Here is a 25,973-nt window from a genome sequence, read left to right as displayed (position 1 = left end):
CATCTGTGATGCACTGATGGTTTATTTTTGAGAACCAAGAGAACATTTAAAAAGTACTCCACTGGGGAGAATACTTATCAATTCATCCCGGGAGTTTATTCCCAACAGTGGAAAATGTCATTCTCTGACACAGCACTTCTTAAAGTAAGGAACCCAGTGGGATGTTTGGGAATTTTCTGATTTTCCTCAATATCGTCTATGGGGTCCATAACTCACATACATCACTTCAACCTGACAATCCTGGTTTCCTAAGTTAATGCTTACTATATAAAGACATGTTCCATGCACCAAGCCTGTCTTAGGTTTCGAAATTAGTCTTTATCCTTCCTAATCTGTTCTATTCCTGTCACAGGGCCTGTGACTAACCACACCACAATGGCTAGCCTAGGGCGGGTCACTGTTTTATAAAGCTGAATCATATCTTCCCTGATTTATAGGTTAGACAACCACAGTCTGAACCCAACTAGTTGTGTCGGCATGGAGAAGGCGCACTACAATATATGCATGTTCACTGTGGCAGCAGATCAGAAGGTCCTTCTAAACTTACTTAAAGCAAAACGGAAGAGTGAGCATCTTTAGAGAAATCAACCTCAACTGACCAGGAATCTCTCTCCCTGCTGTCTAGCTTAGGAAGTAGAGGAGCGTACTCTGCACGCTGATGTAGGAGAAAAGACATCAACAGTCTCACCCACCACTGGATCCCGTATGTCAGAATAACAACCTGGCTGGCAAGATGTACCCATTGGTACAAACAGTGGTATGATGGTTATGGGGGTAACAAAACACTTTCTTTTTCTTTCTTTCTTTTTTTTTTTAAATTAGATAAGAGGTCTGGTCCATAGGAAGGATTTCAATGACTGGTATTGTAAAACTGGTCAAAAACCTATGGTCAGGGAGATCAAAGGCTCTACAGGGAGTACTTACTATTGCTATTAAATGGTCATACTGTTAAACTGCTTTCTAAATGCTTGTTTATACCCACAGATTTGTGTTCTTCTCAACTTTGCTTAAAGAAGTCGCTTTTTTGCACTGCACAGCATTGAATGCAGAGTCTCACATCTGGTCAGGGTGCTGGGTATAAGAAACCCTAAGTGTTCAACTGAAAATCTCTATTAACTCTTCAACTCCGACACAAGGTACAGGGAAAAGTTAGAGAGTGGCCAGAGAGAATATAAGAGGTGATTGATGGGGAGGATAGCTGTGGAGTACAGACTTCTGGACATGACATGACATGACAGCAGCAACATCAATTCACAGCACCTGTGGTTATTTGCATAATACCTGCCTACGATCAAGCCAGTAAGAATTTTACTCGGAAGCCCCACCCTAGGCAAAGGAGCTAAAAGCAATTCATGGTTACTGAAGGAATGAGAGTCACTCTCTTTTGGGGATGCAACCACTGCTAGTTTGCCCATACCTCAGTGGATGGTTCCATATCTGTGTGCATGTGGACAGCCTTAACTGGACTCAAGGTGTGATTTTTCCTATATCATGGTGTTATTAATACCAAAAGGCATTCATTGATATGATAAAAATATTTTATATAAGTATATAACAGTTTTAAAGAATAAAAAGCATTACTAAAATAAAAAGGATAAAAAGAGCAAATGTTTCAAATGGTCATGAGTGCAATGACAATTACATAGAAAGTGCCAGAAGAAAAATCTTGTGTAAGAGCATCTCAAGAACAAAGACTGTATTATACAAAAGAAAATGACTTGTTGTTACTGCTGGGAACAAACAATGCCATGTGACAGCCGTTGGCAAATGTCTTATAAAATGCCATTTACTGAACATTTTACCTACTTAATAGTCAAAAAGATCTACTTCTAATCTGGAAGCATTTGCATAATTTAAAAATAATTAATTACCTTGTCCACTGTGAAAGGTTAGGAATGGTAACAAGTCAATTTAAGAACTGGGAGTCTAGACTAATTTCTCTAAGAACTATTCTTCATCAAAGAACCAGAGGCCAGATCTGTGTCTGGAGATGGGAAGTTGGGTCTAGTAGATCTTCTTGCATCAGAAAGCAAAGAAGTTCTTTCAGAATATTTTGGTGAGGTGAAAAGACTGTATCCAGAAAAGGCCACAGTTAATTCAATGTTAAGAAAATTCTGCACAATACTGAGCTATGTTGGAACATTTCCTCAGTTAATAAGATGCCGGATGGGCATGCTTGTGTATGTGAGGGGAGATGGAAGTAGAGTAGAGACAGATGCAGACAGGGAGAGAGGAGAGGCAGGAAGTTACCGACACCAATGTAAGTTCCCAGGACAATTACTTATCCAAGCTGAAAAGGAAAATAAGTATTTATTCTGCCTTTCTGATATGAATTCTACTTGAAAATAACAGTTATGGTGTATAAAAGTTATTTTTCTTTTTAGAAAACTAATTAACAAAGGATTGATTTTGAAAATTACTTTCTGTGACCCCTAACAAAATAACTAAATTAGACAATGCTTATCACTGGTTGATAAAAAGATCAATGTAAGGATGACAGAAGAGCCTTATGATTAACTAGATGCTACCATCTGAGCCCAGGACCCAGTCTCAGCATCTTTAGAGAGATGTCTACTGATGTGATGGGAATGTTGACTACGGGGAACTACCAGTATAATACTACTGCCAAAATAAAAGCTCAGTTTGAATCTAATAAAGTCTTTAAACAGACAGAGTCTAGAAGCAAGTAAAAATGGAAAGATTTACTATTATTTTAAAAACTTATTTAATTCAATATTATGGGGAGGGACAATACATATGCCATGCATAGAGGGCAAAGAACATCTTTCAGGAATGGGTTTAGTGTCAGGCTTGTACAGCAAGCACTTTTACCTGCTGGCCACCTCATGCCAGATTAAGTAACAATTTAAATTACTCTATAAGAACGCAGTGTGACAACTCGACAATAGAGGACACTGTGCAGGACAATCACTTATCAACAGACTCAGCACAGAAATGTGTGGACGGATGAGGTGTTGAGTGAGAGGGACTTAAAATTTTTTGGCTAACAAAAAATCATAACCAAATACACTAAGTAGACCTTGTTAGGATACTTATTTCAATATGTGAAGTGTAGGGAAAAAAAACTATAAGGAAAATTGAGTGTAGGAAGGGAATTGTTACAGAATTTTATTAACTTTTAACTATACTGTGGATAAATGAAATTATCTTTCTTTTTGAGATGCTTATTAAAGTGTTCAGGGAATTGCTTTTTAAAATACCTCAACTAAAAAGGTTGGGTGCCACAGAGACGCTGACCTGAACTCCTGGGAGCTCACAGTCTCTAGACAGGCAGCTGGGGACTCTGCATGGGACTGAACTAGGCCCTCTGCATGTGGACGACAGTTGTGTGGCCTCATCTGTTTGTGTGACCACTGGCAGTGGGACCAGGATCTATCCCTGGTGCATGAGCTGACTTCTTAGAGCCCATTCCCTATGGTGGAATGAATGCCTTGCTCAGCCTTAATGCCCATGGGAGGCCTTACCCTTTCTGAGGTGTGGATGGGGGGATGGTGGCTTGGAGGGAGGTGGGCAGGGAGCAGGGGAAGGAAGGGGAACTGTACTTGGTTAAAATAATAAATAATAAAATGAGTAAAAAAATAATTTAAAAAAAGAGGGTTGGGTGCTGCACAGCGGCAAGATGGTGTGCCCCAAGCTAAGCAGTGATGGCTGAGTGATGGGAACATGAGCTGCTGCATTTGGTACTTTTGTAGATGGTTGGAAATTTTTGCAATGAACTTAAAAACGAAGATTTGGGGAAATAGGTGTGGTTTTAACATTAGGTAGAACATCTCATCATAGCTTTGATTTCTTTATGGAACACCGAGAGAACTTAAATGACCTCATTTGCAGCTGGAATGTCACCTGTCTCAGCCAGGAAAAAGTTAATTTAGAATGAAATGGTCCTTTAAAAAGTCTTTTTCATAAAATGTGGGCACTAAGTTCCTTATGCATCACATGTAGATTCTTCTTATTATACAAGTATCAATTTCTTTCTACGTGATATTCCATGTGGCTGGACTTGTGTTTAGTGTAGCATATTACCATTGAGCCCCTAAACAATGCCACTGTTTGATATACAAGTTATAGCCTAAATTTTCAATGACCTTCACAACAGGTAATTTAGTAAAAATGCTGACTTTAACAAAGGGCTAAACAGGAAGTGCCCCTTCCTACACTGGGTGAATTAAAGCTATTCCAGCCAATGTGTCTCCTTATCCACCCTGTCCCCAGAAGCACCAACAATTTAAACTCCTCCCCCCCCCCCCCACTTACATCTGAATGAGAATTCCTGGAAAGAAGTGGTGTCTGCAGAACTGACTGGCTGAGGACTTCAGTGGTGTGGGGGGGCTTTTGTACTGCAGGTCTGAGCCTTATCTTGGGGCTGGATTTAGCCCCTAACTAGTCATTTTCTTGCTTACTTCTGTGTCAGAACACCCTGTGACTGACAGATGAAAACCTTTAGGAATCTATTAACTTGATAAACCACTAGATTCCACCAACTCAAAAGCTAAGAATTATTTGTAATGCAGAGGTAAATGTATGATTTTTAAAACTAAATAAATAAATAAATAAATAAATAAATAAATAAATAAAAGAGAACGGTTGACATTGGGCAACGGGACAGAGGGATGGAGAAAGAAAGAGCTCCTGTTTGTTGGACAGCTGACTCTCAAACTGTGTATATGCCACTAACACAGTAAAATATTTACACATAGGCAGGGGAGGAACGCGGCACAGGTGGAAGAGACTTCACGTGCGGCACAGCATTGGAAACAAGAATATTAGGCAGTGAAATGAGCTGTCCTGGCTTGAGATACGGAACAGGAACAGAAAGGGAGCACGGGGGGCGGGGAGGACCGTCACCTGCTGTCTGCATGTCTCATGGCACCTAGAGCACCAATGTTGAGGATTCAGAGTAGCTTCAATATGCTCAAGACACACATGTGAGTAGACTAAAAAAGCAATAACCAGGAATTCCTGGAGTTCAGTGTTCCTCTCCCCCTTTATAGCTCTGTGTAAACATCTGTTTATACCCACAGAGATCATTTATCTCCACTCTGACATGTTAGCTACTGCAAGAAGGCTTAGCCCTATCGTTTGAGTTGGAGAACTAGAATATGTATGTGTGCCAGTGCATCTGTGTGTGCAATGATGGGACATAAGATCATGCAAGCAGAAAAACAGTAATAGGGCAGTTATGCACGGGGAAGACGAGGAAGCAAAAGAAGTATATAGAAAGACATGGACAGCAAGAAGGCAGAGGAAAGAGAGGCAGGAAATGCAAACAACACTGACGAGGGGAGAGCTCAAAGGAAGGACGTCCTCTAGGTTTGCGCCATTTAGAGTCAGATCTGGAAGGCTGCTCTTACATTGCAGACATTGACCCTGCAGTTCTGGGGTCGGGGGCACACTGCATACTTTTTAACAGCTACGCCTGAGAAGCCAGGTACCTACCCTTTGAGGAGCATGGACAGGATGTGAGGGTGAGAACTGATGTACTCCACAGTAGGACTCCGTGCACCAATCTGTCTTCTCAGGATGTTGTTGAATATGTGGGTCACATCTTTTTTTCCCTGTTAAAGAGACATGTCACCATTAAGCAATATACTTTAAATGGATGAACTGCATGACGTGGGTTACAGACACAGACTCTCATACAGATAGTGTCACCCTACATGAAATGAAGAAGCAGTAGTTTATTCTGTTCATTTATCTTCACAAAGTCCACTAACTGGGTGCAACGCTTCACCCAGTGCACACAGTGGGGACCTTAGCAGGCTAAAGTCCATTTGCACAACTGGAAACAGGAAGGCACAGATGGGTAGAAAGTAGCAGCAAGAATTGAATTTTTATGCTTTTTCTCCTTTCAGTTCTCCCAAGAAGAAAACAGTAACTGATATTTTTAAACCTCCATAAATGAGAGAAAATAGAACAGAAGTTAAAAATAAATAAAATGCGAGGGTCAAATTCTTCTTTCTTGACATATAAATTCTGGGGAATACTATCCCTTCAGTTTATCTACTCTTTTACCTTGGATCCTTTAAAAAAAAAAACTATGTTTTAAATGATATATACATTTAAATTGCAAGTTTTCCATATGTAATATATAGCTTGCATGTATATGTCTTACCTATGTGAAAATAGACTAGAGGAGGAGGAGAAGAAACGTTTGGTCCCAATTGACTGAGTGAGAACTACTGCCAATCTTGGAGAGAGACGGCTTTTGAGTCCTCACACATCTTACTACCTGAGCGGAGCCTGATCCTCTAAAAGAACCCATGAGCTTGACCATGCTTCACATATAGAAAGAGAGGCAAGAATGACACCAATCATCCTGTTCTTTGTCAACTGATGGCCAAAGGCGCTCACAGTTACTCTGTGTCCCCTTCAAAGCATCTTCACTCTGCAAAACCAGCTACCAAGAAGTGATGGCAGTCTCTTCCCCTAAGATCCTCAATACCCCCCTTAGGCTTAGAAAAGTCCAGTGCCTTCCATTACATGGCCCTGCCTGTTGCTTTGCATTTCTGCACCAGGCTCTCTTGCTTCCAACTGACCGTGTGGCGTATGCTCACAGTCTTCAGTGTTCGTGCAGCTCTGGCTCATGTTCTCCTTGTGTCCTACATGCAGTTCCACAGTTCATTTTCTAAGACTCAACAGGGTATTCTACTCTGAGATGAATGTCCTTACTATATTTAATAATACATGCAGATCTCTGAGTCTGAGGTCTACAAAGTGAGTTCCAGGACAGCCAGAGCTGTTCCACAGAGAAACCCTGCCTCAAAAACCCAAAAACCAGACCAAAACAACAACAACAAAAGGTAAACAAACAAACAAACAAACAAATAAGAGTGTATCATCAGATACATGGAACACCCATATATCTCTTACCATAAATAGGGAACTGAACCCTCTCATTTTTAAATTTGTCACTTTTCAATACAAAAGACACACTTAAAAAAAAAAAGACCCAAAACCCAAAAATGAGATCAATAGGTTATTCATTATTAACTCAGTCTTAAAACTGTTCCCGTCCTCTCCAGGATCTCATATATTCCTAGTTGGCTTCCAACTTGCTCTAGCTAATAATAACTGTAACTTGTAATCTTTCTGCCTGTACTTCTGAGTGCTGGGATGATAGGTCTGCACCACCACACCAGACTGATGCAAGATCTATGATTAGGCAGAAAGTTCTTAGCCTTCACAGTAACAACATATATGAAGTAATAAACTGATTTCATGCATGCCTTTAATCCCTGGGAAGCAGAAGCAGGTAAATCTTTGTGAGGTTGAGGCCAACCTGGTCCACAGAGTGAGATCCAGGACAGCCAGGGCTATGTTGAGAGACCCTGTCTCAAAAGAACACACCCACCAAAACAAACAATCAGGGGCTGGGGAGATGGCTCAGCAGTTAAGAGCACTGATTGCTCTTTCAAAGAACCTGGGTTCAATTCTTGGCACCTACACGGATGGCTCACAACCACCTGTAGCTCTAGTCCTAGAGGATCTGATACAACCTCTGTGGGCACTATCCATACATGGTGCACAGTCGTATGGGCAGGCAAAACATAATACACATTAAAATAAATAAAATTAAAACCTAACAAACAAGCAACGCTGAATCCAAAACAACTTTTGTTCTCAAAAAGTTTCTGTCAATAAGATGAAAAGAGGGCAGAGTGGGGAAAATACTGTAAAAAGCATCCACAACAAAATACCAGTAGCTGGAGTACAGACTTAACGGGTGAAGACATGAAAGATACTTCATTCACCAGAGGCCATATAGCTAAAGACAGGAACATCATAACCTTTAGGAAGTGTAAGGCAAAAAGCGCCACGAGATGTATATTACTCATTCTGACAGATATGGCTGAAACGAAAACTAAAGACAACGGGAAATACAGCAAAAATGAAGAAACTCACACTGTTAACGGAAATGTAAAAGATGGGGCCGGGAGATGGTTTGGTGGATAAAAGATAAACGCACTTGCTGAGGGCCAGAGTCTGATACTCCCAATCATGGCGGGAGTGGTGCAGGAGAATTGACCATACAGCCAATCCACTGTGCCAATAAAGCAACCTTGATGGAGTCAATGATTGGCTCACCAGGACTAGCCATAAAGTTTTTGGAGGGTTTAGGAGCCCCTCCCCCAAGAGGAAGAAGAAAAGGAGGAGGAGGAAGAGGAGAAGGAGGAGGAGGAGGAGGAGGAGGAGGAGGAGTAGTTCTGGGGAGTTTCTGCTGCTGGTGGTTCAGAAAAAATGTGGAGAGAGGGTCAGTCAATCACTCTGCTTTCATTGGATTTTTCAGGTCTTTATTTCAATTTCTGACTTACGAGGTTTTATTATACTAGAATAAATTGGGTAATCATTACATGTAACAGCCTCATGGGAGAGAACCCACTCCTGAAAGTTGTCCCGACCTTCACAGGAGTGAGCTGTTGCAGGTGTGCCTATGCACACATACAAAAATAGAAATAAATATGAAGTTTTAGAAAGGAAATGTAAAACATTTCAGCATTTGTCTAAGAAACACATAACTAGCTAGCCCATCAGGCACTTAGGCAATCATGATGGAGGAAGAAGTACATGATTACCCGACCGTGATGCTCATGCATTACTTGTAGTAGCTGAGCTGGAAACAGCCAGAAAATTCTGCAGCAGTCAAATGGTTAAAAAACTGTGGTCATTCAGCAGCCAGAGTAATATACAGATTTAGTTTAGTAACTTCGATGGGTCTTGAGAAATTTGTCCATTATGAAAAACCAGAAGGAGAAGGTTCCACACTAGAAAGCTCCATCTATATGAGGATTTTGAAATAATCAAGTTCTAGAGAACAGTCTAGTTTGAACAGCTATAAGTCAGGGATGTCTGTGGTAATGGAAAAGATCCACATCAGATGCTGTCAGCGTAGACAATCTGGCTGTGTCAGTTTTGCAGGACTTTATTCTCCCCAAAAGAAGGTGAGGTCCATGGAAGTTCTCTGACCCATTCCTTACATACAGGTAATTAACTACTTCAAAACAAAGAGGTTAAAAAACAAAGAGGTGAAATTTTTAAAAGGCATTTTTCTTTGTTGATCATGTTTTAAATAACAAAATTCAGCTCTATTTTTATGTAGACACAAAGAACTATCCTAGTTGCTATAATAAAGAGCAGCCAACTGCTCGGTATGGTAGCTCACAACCATGATCCTAGCTTGAGCTACACACTGAGACTGTCTCAAGAAACAAATCAACAAAATAACTAAGCAATAAAAGACTTAGTAATGAACCTAAGATCAATCCTGGAAGGAGAGAACCAACATCTGCTGCAGCACACACCCACAAATACATGTGCTAAAAACTGTGGTCTAACTAACTAGTAGAAGAAATTGGAATGTCAAAATGTCAACAGATGATTTAATATCCGAAATAGCTACAGTTTTCCATTGCTGTCACTTTCTTTCAGAAATATTAAGAAATTAGGGCAGAAGGGGAAAAGAGGGTGGAAAAATTAAGTGTGTGGGTGTGGGTGTTGGTTGATTTAGGGGACTGAGAAGATAGGGAAATAAAAACTCAGTACTGTAAAAGCAAATTATTTCTTTCTTTAAAGTATCTCACCATACCCAAATGCAAATTTTAATAAAAAAAAAAGCAGGACTCTTGAGAGCCTGTGATGTACTTAGAGGAGATGGACTGAGAGGCATGCCCTAGCCCCATCCTACCCCCCCTTTGGGAGGGGAGCACTTCAGTCCATAAAAAATGTTCATAGTACCGGAACTTCTTTTATGGGCGTTGTAAGTACTATATTCGTTGTATTAAAGAGGCATTTCTGTAAGCATAAATGTAGCTTTAACTGAGAGCAATCCTGTGGTATGCAAATCTTCCTAGATTCTGCAGGGCAGTACCGTGGACTAAATGCCAGCCCTGTTCGAAATGTCCTAAGGCTCTGTTTTTCATACCTCCCAGTAAAATGCCACAAAAACATTTCCACACGGCATCCCGGTGACCAGCAGCAATGCAGCTCCACAGAGCTCCGTCCAGCTTCCACACAGAGGGAAGCATTCTTCCAGTTCCTTAGCAAGTACGTGCAGAGGCAGAGGGAGCCCCTGTGGGTAACAAGTTTTGCTACCAGAGACCACTTCTCAAACCAGACCAGAGGGTTCAGATAAAGAGAATTAGGGAAAATGGGAATGCAGAAGTTGCCAGAGAAGTAAAAAAAATAGAAAACCACTAACATGTTGTAGATTATAATGAAGCTACATTCCAAAAATGAACCAAAATTATGCAGTAATTTAGGATTACATATTAATTAATGGATTTTCAGCCTAAAGAGCACTTTTCAAGCAGGATTTCGCTGTAGCTTTGGATCCTGTCCTAGAACTGGCCTTGAACTCACAGAGATCCATCTCCCTCTGCCTCCTGAGTGCTGGGATTAAAGGCATGCACCACCACCGCTAGGCTCTGAAAAGCACTTCTTAGCTGGCAAATCCATAAAAGGTCACAGCTATTTGTTTAATGAATTAATGAATGACATGTAAGGGAGTATAGACTGAAATCAAACAATAAAATGAGCAAAGGAGTAAAATGGTCAGAGTAACTGCTGGTAAGTGCAGAGACAAGACACGAGAGGAGAGGGTTAGAAAATACTTGATTTAAAATTGCGGGTGTTGACTTATAGACAGCATGCACTAAAGAATTCCTGGGCCAGCAGGATGGTTCAGCATGTAAAACGCTTGCTGGGAAGCCTGACAACCTGAGCTGGATCCTTGGAACTCCACAAAAGTGGAAGGAGAGAAAACTCCATGAAGTCATTCTCCTGTCTCCATACACATGCTGTGGCAGGCAGGTCCACACACTTACACAATAATAAGGAAAACAAAAGTATTCTTCAAAATTCAGCTATCGAATAAAAAAGGGACAAAAGAGCCCCCACTGTATAACAGATATTATGGTAAATAAACTCATTCTGATTAGTTATTAAGAAATTACAAAGCGAATCGGCAGTGAGAGAACACTAGCACCTGAACAGATAAATGAAAAGACAGAAGCAAACAGCAACGCCCAGCCTTCTCACTCATGGGCACTTTGTCTACGGGAAAAGAAAATCTGAACAGATAAATGAAAAGACAGAAGCAAACAGCAACGCCCAGCCATCTCACTCATGGGCACTTTGTCTACGGGAAAAGAAAATCTGTTCTCATATTGAAAAACACTCTACACAAATGGACATACAGCTTTCCTTGTACATGATAAAACTGGAAACATAGCAAGTATCCCCCAGGGAGGGATGAATGTCCAATGTAACATCCATACAATGAACCCATCAGTGAGAAAGAGTCTGGGCAAGGCAAAGGCTGAGGAGAATCTCAAGGGTGTCACACCGAGTGACAGTGAGTTAATTTCTCAGTGAGAAATCACCACACACTTAGAGGCTAACAAAAGGAAAATCTCAAGTATCCTGTAATTCAACAACAACAACAACAACAAAACAGACTAACTGTAACAATATTGTGGTACTGTGATTACTTTTAAAGGCCTGTTCAGGAGGACCCAAATCCAGTCCCCAGACCCCATGTAAAGGTAGAGGGATGGAACTGATTCTATGAAGGTATCCTCTGACCTCCACAAGGAAGGTTTGGACTGTCAGGTTTTATGATTTCAGTTTTTCAAAGTAATAAAATCAAAAGCAAAGAATGGCTTTAAATGGGGCCAGAGAGGAGGGAAATATGTTTAGTGACTAAAGATTTTCATAAATTTTGGACAATGAAGCATCTTGCTGAAATGATGAGGAATCTGTTTTGTGGGGCTTTCTACCATGGTGAAGCTACATATAGAGGAAGAGGGTTTGAAAGCCCCCACTGTGCCAGGCAGTCATGGTTACCATAGCAGCTGCATGCTCTGGGCCTCTGAAATCTCATGATCTGGTTAATTGAACCTTGAACTGGTTCATCCTGGTTCTGTGTCGAGAACTAGTACTATTAGAAAGAGTTAAATAGCTTGAAAAATGCTTTCTTCCAGCTTATCACCAGTTCTTTCCTTGAATGTGTAACACCAGCGAGCAACAACCGGTCAAGAGCTTGTGCTAGTCTTCGCAACCAGCCCAACTGTACCAACCAGTTCTCTGCACCCCCCTGTTCCGCTTATCCTTGGCTCTTCAGGTGGCTCTCCTCATCTTGGCTTGAAACCCTTCGCTCACACACTCTTGTTGGCAGTGGCTTGTTTTCCCTTGCGTTCTAGTTTGACAATAGTAAGAAATGACCCCTAGATCGCAGCGTCATTTTCTGCCACGTTGAGTTGCTTTCTCATTCAGCCTGAACACTCGACTTTTGCACCCACCCCTACGTGGCAAGGCATACCTGCCTTTAAAGCAAATGTATCAGTCCTGTCGTGCAATACATTTTTAACCCCTTCATCTCTTACCACCTGCATTACAGAATATGAAATGACCTAAAGCTATGTCTTAAGTAGTGGCCAAACTTCAAAAGACACAGTTCTAAGTTTAATCTTGAGCCCACAATATCAGAGGTCTTGACATTTTAGTCTTAAGTGCCATGTTTTCTTTCGTAACACAGGGTCTAACAATGTTGCCTGGCCTGGCACTTAATGTATATGCCAAGCTGGCCTCAAACTCAGAGTTTCGGTGTTTCTTCCTTTTGAATACTGGTACTAAAGAATAAGACGGAGCCACCAGTTACAAAATGGCACCATATCACTAGTTTTTGGAGAGAATACAATAAACTTTCTGTTGTCTTTTTTGAGGATCTGGAGCATTATAGGAGGCTGATCTTGCCGCTGAAGCTGAGGCTCTTGGAGCAACGGCAGGAAGTAGCAATGGCATTGCTTATGGAAAATTCATGTCCTAGGACTCCGACCTAGTGCTACTGGATCCTTTACAACAATCTCCAGTGAACGGGCTCACTGCAGTTTCCCAAAAGGAAAGAGCATGCCACAGTCCCCTTGCTGGTCCACGGGAGTTCAGCAGCATCACAAAGAAGGTCTGGAAGGTCACCGCCCTCCAATCTGTATCCCAGGATGCTCTGGAGAACCTCTCTGTCAGTACAAAACATGCCCACACTCCTTAGTCTCTCCTGCCTTACAGACAGTACAATACACATCCTGTAAGCTCAGTCAGTATGTGCAACTCTTCTTCATGTTCACCTGACTGAGATAGATGCTGGCAACCGCTCTGGACACCGCATGACTCTTCCCTTCCTATTTAAACTGCTTCTCAACCTCCAGACTCCAGGGCCAGTCCGTGGTCTAACTGAACGACTTTCCTGTCCTATTTTCCTTCACTTACTATCAGCTGTCACTCAAACTTACAGTCTGAATAAAGCAGTCTCCAGGTTTTCCTCTCACTGTGCTCCAAAATGGGCTCTGTTCTAATGGGGTCCAGGAAATGTCGAGGCATTTGAAGGGAAAGCTGCATCAGTACCCCTTGGCTCTATCAGTCTTTCTGAATCCAGTAAAGGAAGGTCAGTCTATCCTTCCTTCCTACCTTCTGTCCCTCCCTAAACCTTATAATATACTCAAATGGTTATTTTCTGTCAGCAAATTTAAGGCTTAAAGGATTAGATAAGAATTTATGGCTGAGTAATGAGATTTCTTTTTTACACTCAGGTCTGTCTTTTCGCTCTTACTTACTGATGGCAGAATCTTCCCCTCTTGTCCCATTCCCCACAGGTCACTTTCCTCTGGATTCTTGAAGGAGAAATGAATTTGTCACATACTCCTGCGTTAGTCCCAGATGTCAACTCTGATGTCACTGCTTCCTGAAGCACCACTGTGTAGTGTGAGCTCTGAATCTCTGTCTCCCAGTTTGCAAACCCTGTTAACTGTCTTGGTCCAGCAACAGGTAATTCTCATCCTTCTGAGCGTAGAAAAGCATTCTTTGTCCTTCCCTCAATATACACCATTCACACCAGTCCCTAAGAAGGCTCCAGGACAATAACGGTGAAGCCCGGACCCATGAAAAACATCTTCAGTCTGCCCAGTCATCATTTTCCTTATACTCCTTCCTTCCTTTCTGGTGGTGGTCTCAAGCCTTCTCTTTCTGTGTTCCAAATGCTTCTCTTCTGCTAAAGAAGACTACTCTCCTGTTTCTGTCACCATTCTCTGAAAGGGGTAGCTAAGTCCATTGCTTTCCTGCCAGTCATTGCCCAGAGACTGTATACAACCTGCCTCATGCCCACCATGGTGGACTCTAAACAAAAGTTCATACTTTTGTTGTTCCTTCCCCCCCTCTCTGCAAGGAATGTTTCTTCCCCGGGGTTATCTGGCAAGAACAGGAGCCCATCCCTAAAACAGTAATTTTCCTCCCAGTTATACAAACATCAGAAATTCTAGTCAAATGCCTGCTGTGCTCTTCAAAGACACACGGTGAAAGATTTCCCCCTTTGGGAAATACTATAATCACCATTCAAAAGAGCCTGAATTGTCTACCAAATAATTTATTAATTCCTTAAGAAAAATGGCTTATTGATGTCTTTTTTTTTTTTTTACAGTTTTCTAAGTAGCCCCAACAAGCCTAGAACATCTGATCCTCTCAGCCCAGCCTCCTTTCTGATTGCTGAGGTTGTAAGTGTGCAATTGTGCCTGGCTAGGATACCTTCTTTTATTCTACCAACCAACCTAACATTTGTCCCTTTCCAGAGGGCTGCTGGAAAGAATATGACCAAGGGCAGGGGCAGAACAGCATGTTCAAAGTGCTATGTAACACTGGACGGAGTGCACCAAAGAAAATTCCAGGTGCGGCACAGCTTTGATTAGCAGTAGCTCAGTTGTAGGAAACACAGTCCTAACATCCAAGGTAGTTTCAAAACAAAAGGGGCTTCTGAATGCTACCTATGACCCGAGAGACAAGGGTTAGGGGTTCTGTATGGTTAGAATACATTTTGAAACAAGGAAGAATTTTATCAAGCAGTCATTGGCTTGAATTGATACTCTGGTCTGAAGAAGGAACAGTGTGGCCTCCAGGCCGCAGGGCCTTGCCTGCGGTTCATGGAGATGCATAGCACATTCCCGTAGGCAGGCTAGGAAAGTTGGAGAGACCGCCTCCATCCTCACAGCTCTGTGTGCACGTGACGGGATGCATGTCTTCACATAGTTTAGTACTGTTAGAAGTATCATCAGTTCCCGTCATTGCGCTACAGAGATGAGAAGATTTGGGCTAGCAGAGTCCATTTGCTGGCTTTACAATGAGCAGCAAAGGCTGGACTCCAGACAGCTGCATCACCAAGTCAAGTGTTTTCCACTATGCCAAGCTTCTACTATGTTCATGCTATCTAATTTTAAACTAAATAAGGAACATTTACATATATGAGCATAGTAAAGGCATGCTTTGATTCCATGCATAGCCAGGGTGAAAAGGAAAATGAGAACAAGTGGAGGGAAATGGAGATTTAACAAGTCAAGCCCAAGGAACAGAAGACACTATGCGTCAGAAAATGTCAGATGGAGAAACAGAATAAGGGAGAGAAAGAAAGAGACAGCCAGTTGTATCTGAAAGGAAGAATGAGTTAAAGCCGGGATTCTTTGAGGCCCTTCTCCAGCACACCCTGATTTTATACCCCGCCAGTCTTGTCTGCACTTTTTATGTCCACCTTATCTGTCCAGGGAGCTGTGGGTTAGTTTTCCACAGATTCCTAGAACCCTGACCTTATGTCAGCTGAATCACTGTAGTTAATTTTCTTCTGTTTGTAAACAAAGATAACATCAATTTGCTTTAAAAAAAACCCTGCATTACCTACTGTCCGTAAAAAGCAACAAAAAACAAAAAACAAACACCTGACACTACCAAGTATACTGGTAGAAAGAAAGAGATAGGAAAACAGGCTGACTACCATCTAAACAGTGGATATACAAACCTGCCTCAAATATTCCCATTATTCACTATTAGATAAGGTATACAATAAATAATAATATAATAATAAAATGCTTATAACATACTTACCGCTTTTATTTTATCTAATTGCTTGGTAAATTTGGTTTAACTGCTTTCAAAATGTCAAAACATATGACCATATTGGCATTTAATAAATTTTTGGTTTTGTATAGTATTTTAATGAGAACAGGCTTGATAATACAGTCTTTGGATCACAGCTGCAGCTTAGCAACTCCATGGCTTTAGGAAGATTACTTAAAATCTTGAGTTTTGGGTTCTTTATCTATACCATGGGATAAACAGGGCCAATGAGATGGCTCAATGAGAAAAGGTTCCTGTGCCTGATGACCTGAGTTTGACCTCCTGATCCCGCAAGGTGGCAGGAGAGAACTCACTCCAAAGAGTTGTCCTGACATGGACTAGGACACACAACTACCTGCACACACACATACACACACACTAATAAATGAATACAATTTATTTGCCATAAAGGTTGTTCTAAGAATGAGTTGTGCGCTTGAAATTGTACCTTGTGTACCAGTAATTGTTACCTCCTGTGAACAGTGGTCACTGACCCAGCTGCAGAAAACTTCATGACAGTTTGCCTTTTTGCCTGCTAATGAGTCTGCCTGTAAAGGTTTTATGAAAGCTGTTTGTACCATACGTGGACATTAACTGTGTTAAGTGAGAACTTGTTTACTGCTAAGCCCCAGGAGGAACATCAGTCACTGTAAGTCAAATACAGACGCTCAGTAGTTACTCAAGAAGCAGTCTCGGACAGAGCCTTCACCTCAAAGTCTATGAGCTGCAGGTCAGCGATCAGGGTCACCAGCAGTCCACTGCTGTAGAGCTCTTGTGCCAGCTGGGCCACTGCCTCTGTAGGGGGTTCCTTGTCATTTGTACCACACAGAATCTCCTTCATTGCTTGCAGGGACTTCGATACTTCTTCTGAAGCCTAGTGACCAGAAAGCATGTTAACAGTTAGAAAGAATACAAATTTTAGGTTGTAAGGGAGCACACAACACACACAGGGAAAACAACTTCCAACAACAACAACACACACACATACACACAAACATTTCTTGGGCCTTGTCTATTTATAACCAAAGATCATTTTCTGACTATAAATAAACAATGGCAGCAACATTAGTAGGTATTGCTTTCTTTAATCTTGAAAAAAAGTTACTAAAATTTATGTAAAAAGATTCCTTATATTTCCTCTTAGAAATATAACTGAAGTCTCAAACAATATTATTCAGTCTAATTTGAGACAAGCTAAAAACAAAGTGTATTCTTGAAAAGTCGAGTATTTTCAGGAATTACCAAGTGCTACAAAGTTTTTGCTACAATTTCTCAATGGCTCCCTACTCTCTTGGTCTCCCAACAGTCCAGGCATAAACCCCCAAGTTGTTATATACAACTCATAATCTTTTGACATGTTTACTCCTCCTACACAGTTGTATTTTTTCTATTTGTAAAACTTGTATCGGTTTACTACAGTTCAAGAATAATAAGCAGAACTATAGAGGCAGAATGCAGCCAGTGTCAAGTCGGGGAGTGGGATGTGAGGAATGACTACGAATGGGTGTGGGTTTCTTTCGGGAATGATGGAAATGTTCTTGATTAAATAGTGGGGATGGTTGCACAATCTTGTGAGTTGTAAAAACCCAGAGTTGAGAAATTATATGGTATGAGAATTCTACCTCAAAAGCCCTCATTAAACTAGTACAGTTGACAAAAGAAAGACTAATTTAGTAAACAATTTGTGTTTCTATTTTTAAAATAGTTTATTTTGGTTGATTTTATATTGCAAGTATCACATCACTAAAAATGAGAAGAAAATGAATGGAAAATAAGACATGATTACAAAAAACAACTTCTGTCAGCATGGCACTACTTTTTAAAAGGCATTTCTCAAATTCTTTAGCTTATTACAGGCTTACGAATACCTATAAAGAAAAGCTCTTTGCTCTTATGAGTCCAAGCCAGGGGACCATATTTTCAGCACTCTGTCACCTTGTGCACCTTTTTATACTTCATGAGATTATAATAATTTGGATTTTAAATGTTCCCCAAAGGCCCATGTGTTCAGTGTGGCAATCCTGCCGGTGGCGGGGCCTCAGGGGAGGTCTCTCCTAGTCACTGAGAATATGCATTTGAATGAGATTGTGGGATGGGCCATGATCTTTTCCTTTCCTTTCCCATCCCAGCTACAAGCTCTGTCACAGGTTCCCTATATGATGATGGGCTGTCCCTACAAGAGGCCCCAGAACAATGTGGCCGATTGGTCATAGACTGAAGTTTCCAAAACTCGGAGAACAAATAAACTTTGCCTTTGTATAAGCAAGTAACCTCAGGCATAATGACTGCTTCACCTTTCTCTGCTTTCCTTACCTCTGTGCTGCTGTAACCCCTCTAACTTGGGAATTTAAGGAAGACCTGTACCGTACACACTCTACTCCTTTCACTCAGCTTCCCATTGGGGGAACTCCTCTCTGCCGCTGCATAGAGGCAGCAGTTTCTCAAGTGCCCCATCTCTACTCCTCCACTCACAGCTGGGTATGCTGCAACGTCTTTCTTGGTCCTATTGTTTGTGAATTTGGGGGCTGTTCTCATTAAGAAGCCGTGAACTACAATATATTCGCATGTGTTTCTCCCGGTGTGCTGTTGTGGAATATTATTTTAACTAGGCAAAGATATGTTACATGTGTTTATGCTGCGGAATATTACTTTAACTGTATAAGGTGTGTTGCTTTTGTTTATGCTGTGTTTGTTTAATTATGTAAAGATGGGTTGCATTTGTTTCACCTTGCCTGCCTAAGACACCTGATTGGTCTGATAAAGAGCTCAATGGTCAACAGCTAGACAGAGAAAGGATAAGTGGAGCTGGCGGGCAGAGAGAATAAATAGGAGGAGAAACCAGGCTCGAGAGAAGAATGAAAGGGAGAAAAAGAGGAGAGAACAAGAGAGATGCCTGGGGCCAGAAGCCAGGCAGTCGCCAGCAAAGGAGACATGAGAAGCAGTGAAAGGAAGATATACAGAAGAGGGAAAAGTAAAAAGCTCCAAGGCAAAAGGTAGCTAAAGAGAAGCGGGTTAATTTAAGTTAAAGGACCTAGCCAGAAATGAGCCTAAGCTAGGGTGAGCATTCAAAGTTAATAGTAAGTTTCTGTGTCATGATTAAGGTGGTGGTTGGTGGCTGAAAAGAAAAAGCCTGGTATAGCGGGCATATTCAAAAGCATGCCCACAGAATGTGTCCAGGTATCATTAGTGGGCCAGTAGGATCTTCGCAATGCATATTTCCCACTCGTCAGATAATATTGAACGTGTCTCCAAAGCTCAGACACATGTGCACGGTCACTTGCAGCGAGCAGAAGCGGCCCTGCTCCTAATCCTCGCCTGCGGTGCTGCGAACGTGAATGTTCTGGGCTTAACTGACCTTCTCCCGGTTAGGAATGAAAACCTGGAGGCTTTTAATTTTTCTTTTTAATGTTTGCCATTTAAATACTTCATGAAGGTTATTTTTAGTTTGTATTTAAACCAAAAATTGGCTGTCTCAAAGACTGTCCGAATTAGAACAAGATATTTCTCCAATTCCTTAGAAAGGTTAAGGGTTTATCACATACTGAGATAGAAGCACACTATGACCCTAAGGTCTTTTATTTTATAACAGGTCATTTTGAATCTAGTCATTGCAGAGAGAACCAACCATGTGGGGCTTAAAATTCCTTCAAAGAATGAACAAAGGCCTCTCTATGAGAAAGTCCCTTGGTCAGACCTCAGAACAATGTGGAAGAACTGAGCCAGTTCTCTCTTTCCCATTACCATAACACAGTACAACGAGACAGCTCTGATGCCTACAGAGACTTGGGCTGGGTCAGAGGGACACTGAAGAAAGGTTCAGTACAACAGACCCAACATTTACTAGCTGCATAAAAACCCGAAACAACCTATGAACATAACAGGGACCACACTTAATTCTTCATTAAGCTTTTACATGGGCGTGGCCTTGAAATACACACATTTTAATAATGGCTTTGTTTTAAATCATACCTTGTCTGTCTTTTTGTCTTGCTTTTCCAAAATGGCCAGGTTGTCTTTCAGGATTTTCACAATTTCTGCTGGATTTTTGTGTGATTTACTAAACAAAGGCATTTTTTTCATGTCTAAAGATCTCTTCTTCCAATATGGAATGCTAAACAAACAAAGAAACAAAAGCAAGCCAAGTTAAAAGATGGTAACTTTCAGCTCCTAGCATGTCCACTTCTCCATGGATTGGCCAGTCCCATCCACTCTCAACTGGATACCTTTCCCATGGCACACACTTGGCTACTGATTTTACTCTCTGGGCACTGTTTGACCTGTGTCTAGTTCACCCACTCACACTTAAAACGAGCCAACTGTGACGCAGAACCATTTGCTACATAAACACAAGCTCAGGCATGTGGCTCAGTTGCCTAGCATGTGCAAGGGCCCTCCACTCTATCCCCAGTACTGGGAAAACAATACTTAGTTCCTATCTAGTCTTGATGAATGGACTAGATTCAGAATATTCTTGACTATCATTTTTCTATTTTAAAATGAAACGGCTCTTAAAGTAAAGAAGGAAAGGTTAGATAATGATAATGGTAACTTTTTTTTTTTTTTTTTTGGTTTTTCGAGACAGGGTTTCTCTGTGGCTTTGGAGCCTGTCCTGGAACTAGTTCTTGTAGACCAGGCTGGCCTCGAACTTACAGAGATCCGCCTGCCTCTACCTCCCGAGTGCTGGGATTAAAGGCATGCGCCACCACCGCCCGGCTAATGGTAACATTTTTAAACCTAAAATGATGGCAAAGAATATAAATGTCCATATATATTATTATATGTGTGTAGGTACTTTATAGCAATATGAAGAAAATAAAGTGTTATCTTAAAAAACCTAACAGCAGAGAGGGTAGTGGAAAAGTCAGCCACAACAAAAGGAAACAAGGAATAAAATCTCAACAGCAAAAGATATAATGCCTAATATGAAGAAGAATTCTTTAAACTCCATCACTTAAAGGACTTTTCTAGTCAAGATTAATGATCAGATATAAACGTAAATTTGTCTTGTGGCTTTTAAAAGAAATAAAAATCCTCTTTCAAAGCACATTCCAACAGAATGGCCTTTCAAAAACAACAGCAATGTGCAAAAAAAAATTAAAAAAAAATCTTTGGACTGGGCAGCCCCATACATTCTCACAGAACCATAGGAAAATAAACATGGTTCTGGGAAGGAAAGTATACAGCCCCACAATTAAATCTCTAGCTAATACACAATGTCTGCACACAAAGGTTGTATATGTCTACAAATATAATGCTGAAAAGATTAAATGGAATCAAGCCCACAAATAACTCAACAAAATTAATGCTAAAAATCTGAAATGGTTCTTGAAAGGAAGCCTTCATATAGTTGGCAGGACAAGTGGGAGGGTGTGAATTTACAATTATAATTCATTCATATGAGAAGAACAATAAAATAGAATTTAAAAAGTTAAAAAGGAAACCATGCCAAATATCTCCAAGAAAAGAATAGAAATAGTGACAGAAGCAGAAAGAACTAAATCAGAGACAAGGAAACAATCCCTGTAGTTACTTCATCCCTGTTCTGGTAGCATCTGTCTGCCTTGGGCCACACCCCAACCCCTGGGAGGGAGGGATGACCACCTGCGCAGTGCCAGGATGCTCCGCACCATGCTCCACAATTAAGTCTCAAATGAACTGTGACACAAGCCAACCAAATACAAAAAGATGAAAGGCAACAAGTGTTAGTGAGAACATGGACAAAAGGGGACTCCTGGGTGCTGGTGGTGGAGATAGCTGGAATAGCTGGGACAAGAAATGGTGTGGAGGTCCTCAAAAAATTAGTGGTAGAACCACCAACTAGTTGGTCAATATTTTTCCTCCAGGAGACATATCCAAAGGGATAAAAGTCAACGTGTAAAGGGGTATCTACATCCCATGATCACCGAGCACCACTCCCATGGCCAACACACATCACACTTCATAACACACATGTCTATGAATGGATTGATAAAGACAGATATCACATAATGCTATTTGATCTTAAAAACGAGGGAAATCAGGCCAATGAGATGGCTCCGTGGGTAAAGCACTTGCCTACGCAAGTCTGACAACCTGAGTTCAAGCCCTAGAACCTATGTAAAGGCAGAAGGTGAAAACCAGTTCTCTGACATCCACATAACCCACTGTGGTGCACGCATACACACGAACAATACTGAAGGGGAGACGGCTATGTCACATGTGACAACACAGATCGTTACTGTATTATGTCAAGCAGAGAGAGAGACAAGTATTCTAAAACAAATGAATTCATAGAAATTGGGAGTACCATGATGGCTGCCAAAGGCTGGGCAACTGAGAAGGGAGGGAATGAGCAGGTGTCAATTGAGAACTTCAGATAGACAGAAGGGATTGATTTTCAGATCTAATACTATAGGGTGACTAAGAGCAATAATAATGTGGTCTATATTTGAAAGTAAAATTCTTCACTAGCACTTTCCTCAGTGGTACTTTAAGCTAAATGAAATAATGTATTCTAATCTAAAGAAATTGCTATTTTACTATGATATTTTATTATAAAGTTCTAAGGCTCTAAATAAAATGGTTAGATCAATTTAAATAATTTAATTTTTTTCCCATCACTTTTAATTATATGTATGCATGTGGGTCTGTATGTGGTACGTGCATATGAGAAGTGCTTGTAGAAACCAGAGGCAAGAAGACCTCATGAAGCTGGAGTTACAGACATTTGTTAGCCAACCATCATGGAAGCTGGGAACAGAACTCCAGTGCTCTGAAAGAGAAGTACATGTTTTAACTGCTGGGCCATCAGGTCCCTAAACATAATATTTTTAAAGGAGTAGAAAGCTTCCTATCCATCTCTTAGAAAGAGGTGAGACAGAGCAAGCTCTCTGGCTGCTCGTGGAGCATCCTAATGTATAACTATGTCCCAATGATCTCATCTGTCCTCCAGATTCTTACTGCTCTTCACTACTAACAACTGCAAGAATTACCCTATCACATATTCCTTTGCCTGTCTGCTTGCACATATGTACCGGGGTTTCTCCAGAGCAGCAGTTTCAGTGCTTGATTGACAAGTCTAAATAATATCAAAACACCAATGATTCCTAAAATTTATGGTTTGATATAGTTATAATCACAGCTTTAAAAAACACCCCTAACTGAAATTATTAACGAATAACAGGTAAGCAAGCACAGTAGATTTTTTTTTTATATTTTTGCAAATGTAAATGAAACTAGGGTTATGAGTATCCTAAGCTTGTTTCCTGCCACTGCATCTTTCTTACAGTCAATAACAAAATTTAAAAAGATTAGCAGGGAGGAAATGAAATGAAAAGTGCAATGAATTACTGTAAGTAAGTAACAGTGTCATCAAAAAACACACAGATTAATGGAGAAATTCCCAAAACAAATGCAGATAAATTTCTAAAATTTTAGAAGCAATGAAATAAATCTCAAAGAAGGGGATGGGGTACAGCTTAGCAACAGAGTGCTTGCTTAGCCATGAGGCTCAGGGTTCTATTATTTCCAGAACAGCAAAACAAACAGACAAACAAACAAACAAACAACTCAAGCAATGAGATTGGAAAGTCAATGTTATTATAAATAGACTACAAACACAAAAAATTGAATTTCTTTACAAAATTAAAACTTCAGGCAAACAAGAAAATTCTGTGCTAGGAATTCTAAAGAGAATTGGTTAGCATCCCTCTAAAGGAAGACCTCAGCCAGGTCGAAGACCATCGTGAAGTTGAGGCAGGTCATGAGTTCAAGACCAGACTGAGCTTCACAATAAGACCCTGCAAATTAACCAGTTAAAACTGAAAATCTCTTTGAGAATAAAAACAATCCATCAGAGAAATAACATATAGACAATAGAAAAACACAGAAATACAAATACATAGTAAACATTTAACCACTCTCTTTAATTTAAAACTGAAAACTCAAAGTGAAAATTATTTTCCCCACAACACAATAAAGTGAGTTTTGGTTTTGTTGTTTTATTTTGTTTGAGGCAGTGTCTTACTCAGTCCAGACTGGTCTTACAATGACTACATAGTTGAAGCCTTGAACTTCTGATTCTTTTGTCTCTGTCTCCTAAGTCCTGGAATTACAGGGGTGCAGCGCTATACCCAGCTAAATAATGCAGCCTTTTGTTATTATGTTGACAAAACTCTAACTGAACGATGGTGCAATGCAACTGGCTCTTTCATTACTAACTGGTGAGGGTTAAAGTTGCACAATAATTTGGCCTTATGGTTCTAGAATATTAGATACAACTTCTGACTTAGGAGTTAAACGCATTTCTGACAACCTAAGATAATCAAAATATGAATCTTATTATCCCACCTTAATATTCAAATTTGTATAGAGCAGGTTTATTGCAATATTTACTGTAACAGTGAAAAACCCAAAAAGAGTCTAAACATCTCAAAAAGAGAAAATAGTGCTATAGCCACTCTATATACTAATAGTGAATGTTGCGAGCTTTTCCAACTTGGAAAAAAAAAGTTTTTTAAATACTAACACCCCCCAAAACGAGGTGCGTCTCTTGGTTGATAGTGCTTCACACTAACTAGCAAGGTCCCACCCACCCTCCTTTAGTGACAGATAAATTAGTCATGTTCTTTACCACCAAGAGCTTCTTAAATTTGATGAACCATGGTTTATGACCATGATAATGTTTCTAAACAATGTGAAATAGAATGGAAATTTAATGTTAGAAACACTGTCATGTTCATGTTATAGGGCACAATTGCAACTATGTAACGCAAACAGAAATACAAACCCACAGAGCCTATGCACAATAAGAATACTTTTAAAAAGTGAATAGTTTGGCTCCATTTGCAAAGTGCTTATTGCACTAACATGAGGAAACACATTCAGTCTCTAGAACCGACCTAAAAGCTGGGTGAGGTGGTATGTGCCTGAAACTCGAACACTGGGAAGTAGAGATAGGCGGATGTCAGGGCTTGCTGGTCAGTCAGACTAGTCAAAACTAGTCTAAGGTCCAAGTGAGAGAACTATTTCAACAAGGTTGAGAGCCACCCTGAGGTATACCTCAAGCTGTCTTTAGTTTCCAAACATACGCGTGCATGTGGATCTACTCCACCACACACACACACACACACACACACACACACACACACACACACACACACGGAGCCAATAGTAGCAAGCTCTGGATAACACAGTCAAACTATTTAATAAAAGGCCAATGCATTCATCATGAAAACACCTCTCATATAGTACTTAAAACTACTAAACAGCCTTTTTGTTTTAAAGTCCGCACTGGAATTCTGATCCTCCCCATCTTTTCAAGTCATCAGTCAAATAAAATTTCTGAGGCTATGAAGTTTCATGAAGAGTGGTACTTGGCTCAGGTTCTAGAGAGAAAGCCAAAAAGATCGTTTAGCTCTGTGCCCAGCGAACACAGGTGGGGAGGTTGTGTGGAAGATTTTGGCAGCACTCCTACCTTGTGTGTAAGAGCCACTAAGGATGGCCCAAGGTCAGTCATCTGAGCAACTTCAATGGAGAGGTGTGCTTGGATAGGGTGTGTGAGACACTGCAGGTCCCCGTTGGTATCTTACGTCAAACATTTCAACGGGGTCTAAGTATCTGGCTGGGGTGGGTAGTGAATATTTCTAGACCTTTTTTTCCCTAACTTCCAACTGTGCTGTTCAATAACAATTCTCAATTCAAAGGTTTCGTCAGCATTTTGAAGGGAGTGGTAAGTCTATCTCTGAAGAAATCTTAGGCTTTGAACAAGCACAAAAGCATCTGTATGACCTCTACTGCCAAACTCGTTATTTTAAAAAACTCAACTCAGGTTTTTTTTTTTTAAACCTAAGTTTATTTTTCAACCGACAGAGAACACGCTGAGACCATTTCCAAGGTTCCCACAGCTCTTTAGTTAAAGCATGTGTGCGTGTGTGTACTTGTGTGCGCACATGTTCATGGGAACTGAGTGTGGGTGTCTCTGTACGCTAGGCAAGTGCTCTATTGAGCCACATCAACAGCCCCAAACAAACCCAAGTTACTACTTCTGT

General features: G+C 40.7%; 1 protein-coding gene across 6 annotated transcripts in view; it reads right to left on the bottom strand.

Moving 5' to 3' along the window:
* Positions 1-25,973, bottom strand: part of Cab39l (calcium binding protein 39 like) — a 105,259-nt gene that overhangs the window by 33,244 nt on the left and 46,042 nt on the right. For all 6 annotated transcript variants that reach the window (XM_075949925.1, XM_075949926.1, XM_075949924.1 and 3 more), the window contains 3 exons: positions 19,915-20,056; positions 16,655-16,819; positions 5,458-5,576 (listed from right to left, as the gene is read on the bottom strand). In XM_075949925.1, the coding sequence (XP_075806040.1) occupies positions 5,458-5,576; positions 16,655-16,819; positions 19,915-20,025 (395 nt within the window). In that variant the 5' untranslated portion in view covers positions 20,026-20,056. The remainder of the gene's footprint in view (positions 1-5,457; positions 5,577-16,654; positions 16,820-19,914; positions 20,057-25,973) is intronic.

Source organism: Microtus pennsylvanicus, chromosome 15 (genome assembly GCF_037038515.1).
Source record: "Microtus pennsylvanicus isolate mMicPen1 chromosome 15, mMicPen1.hap1, whole genome shotgun sequence".
NCBI lineage: Eukaryota > Metazoa > Chordata > Mammalia > Rodentia > Cricetidae > Microtus > Microtus pennsylvanicus.
Note: the sequence above shows the minus strand (reverse complement) of the source record. Positions and strands in the feature narration are given on the sequence as shown.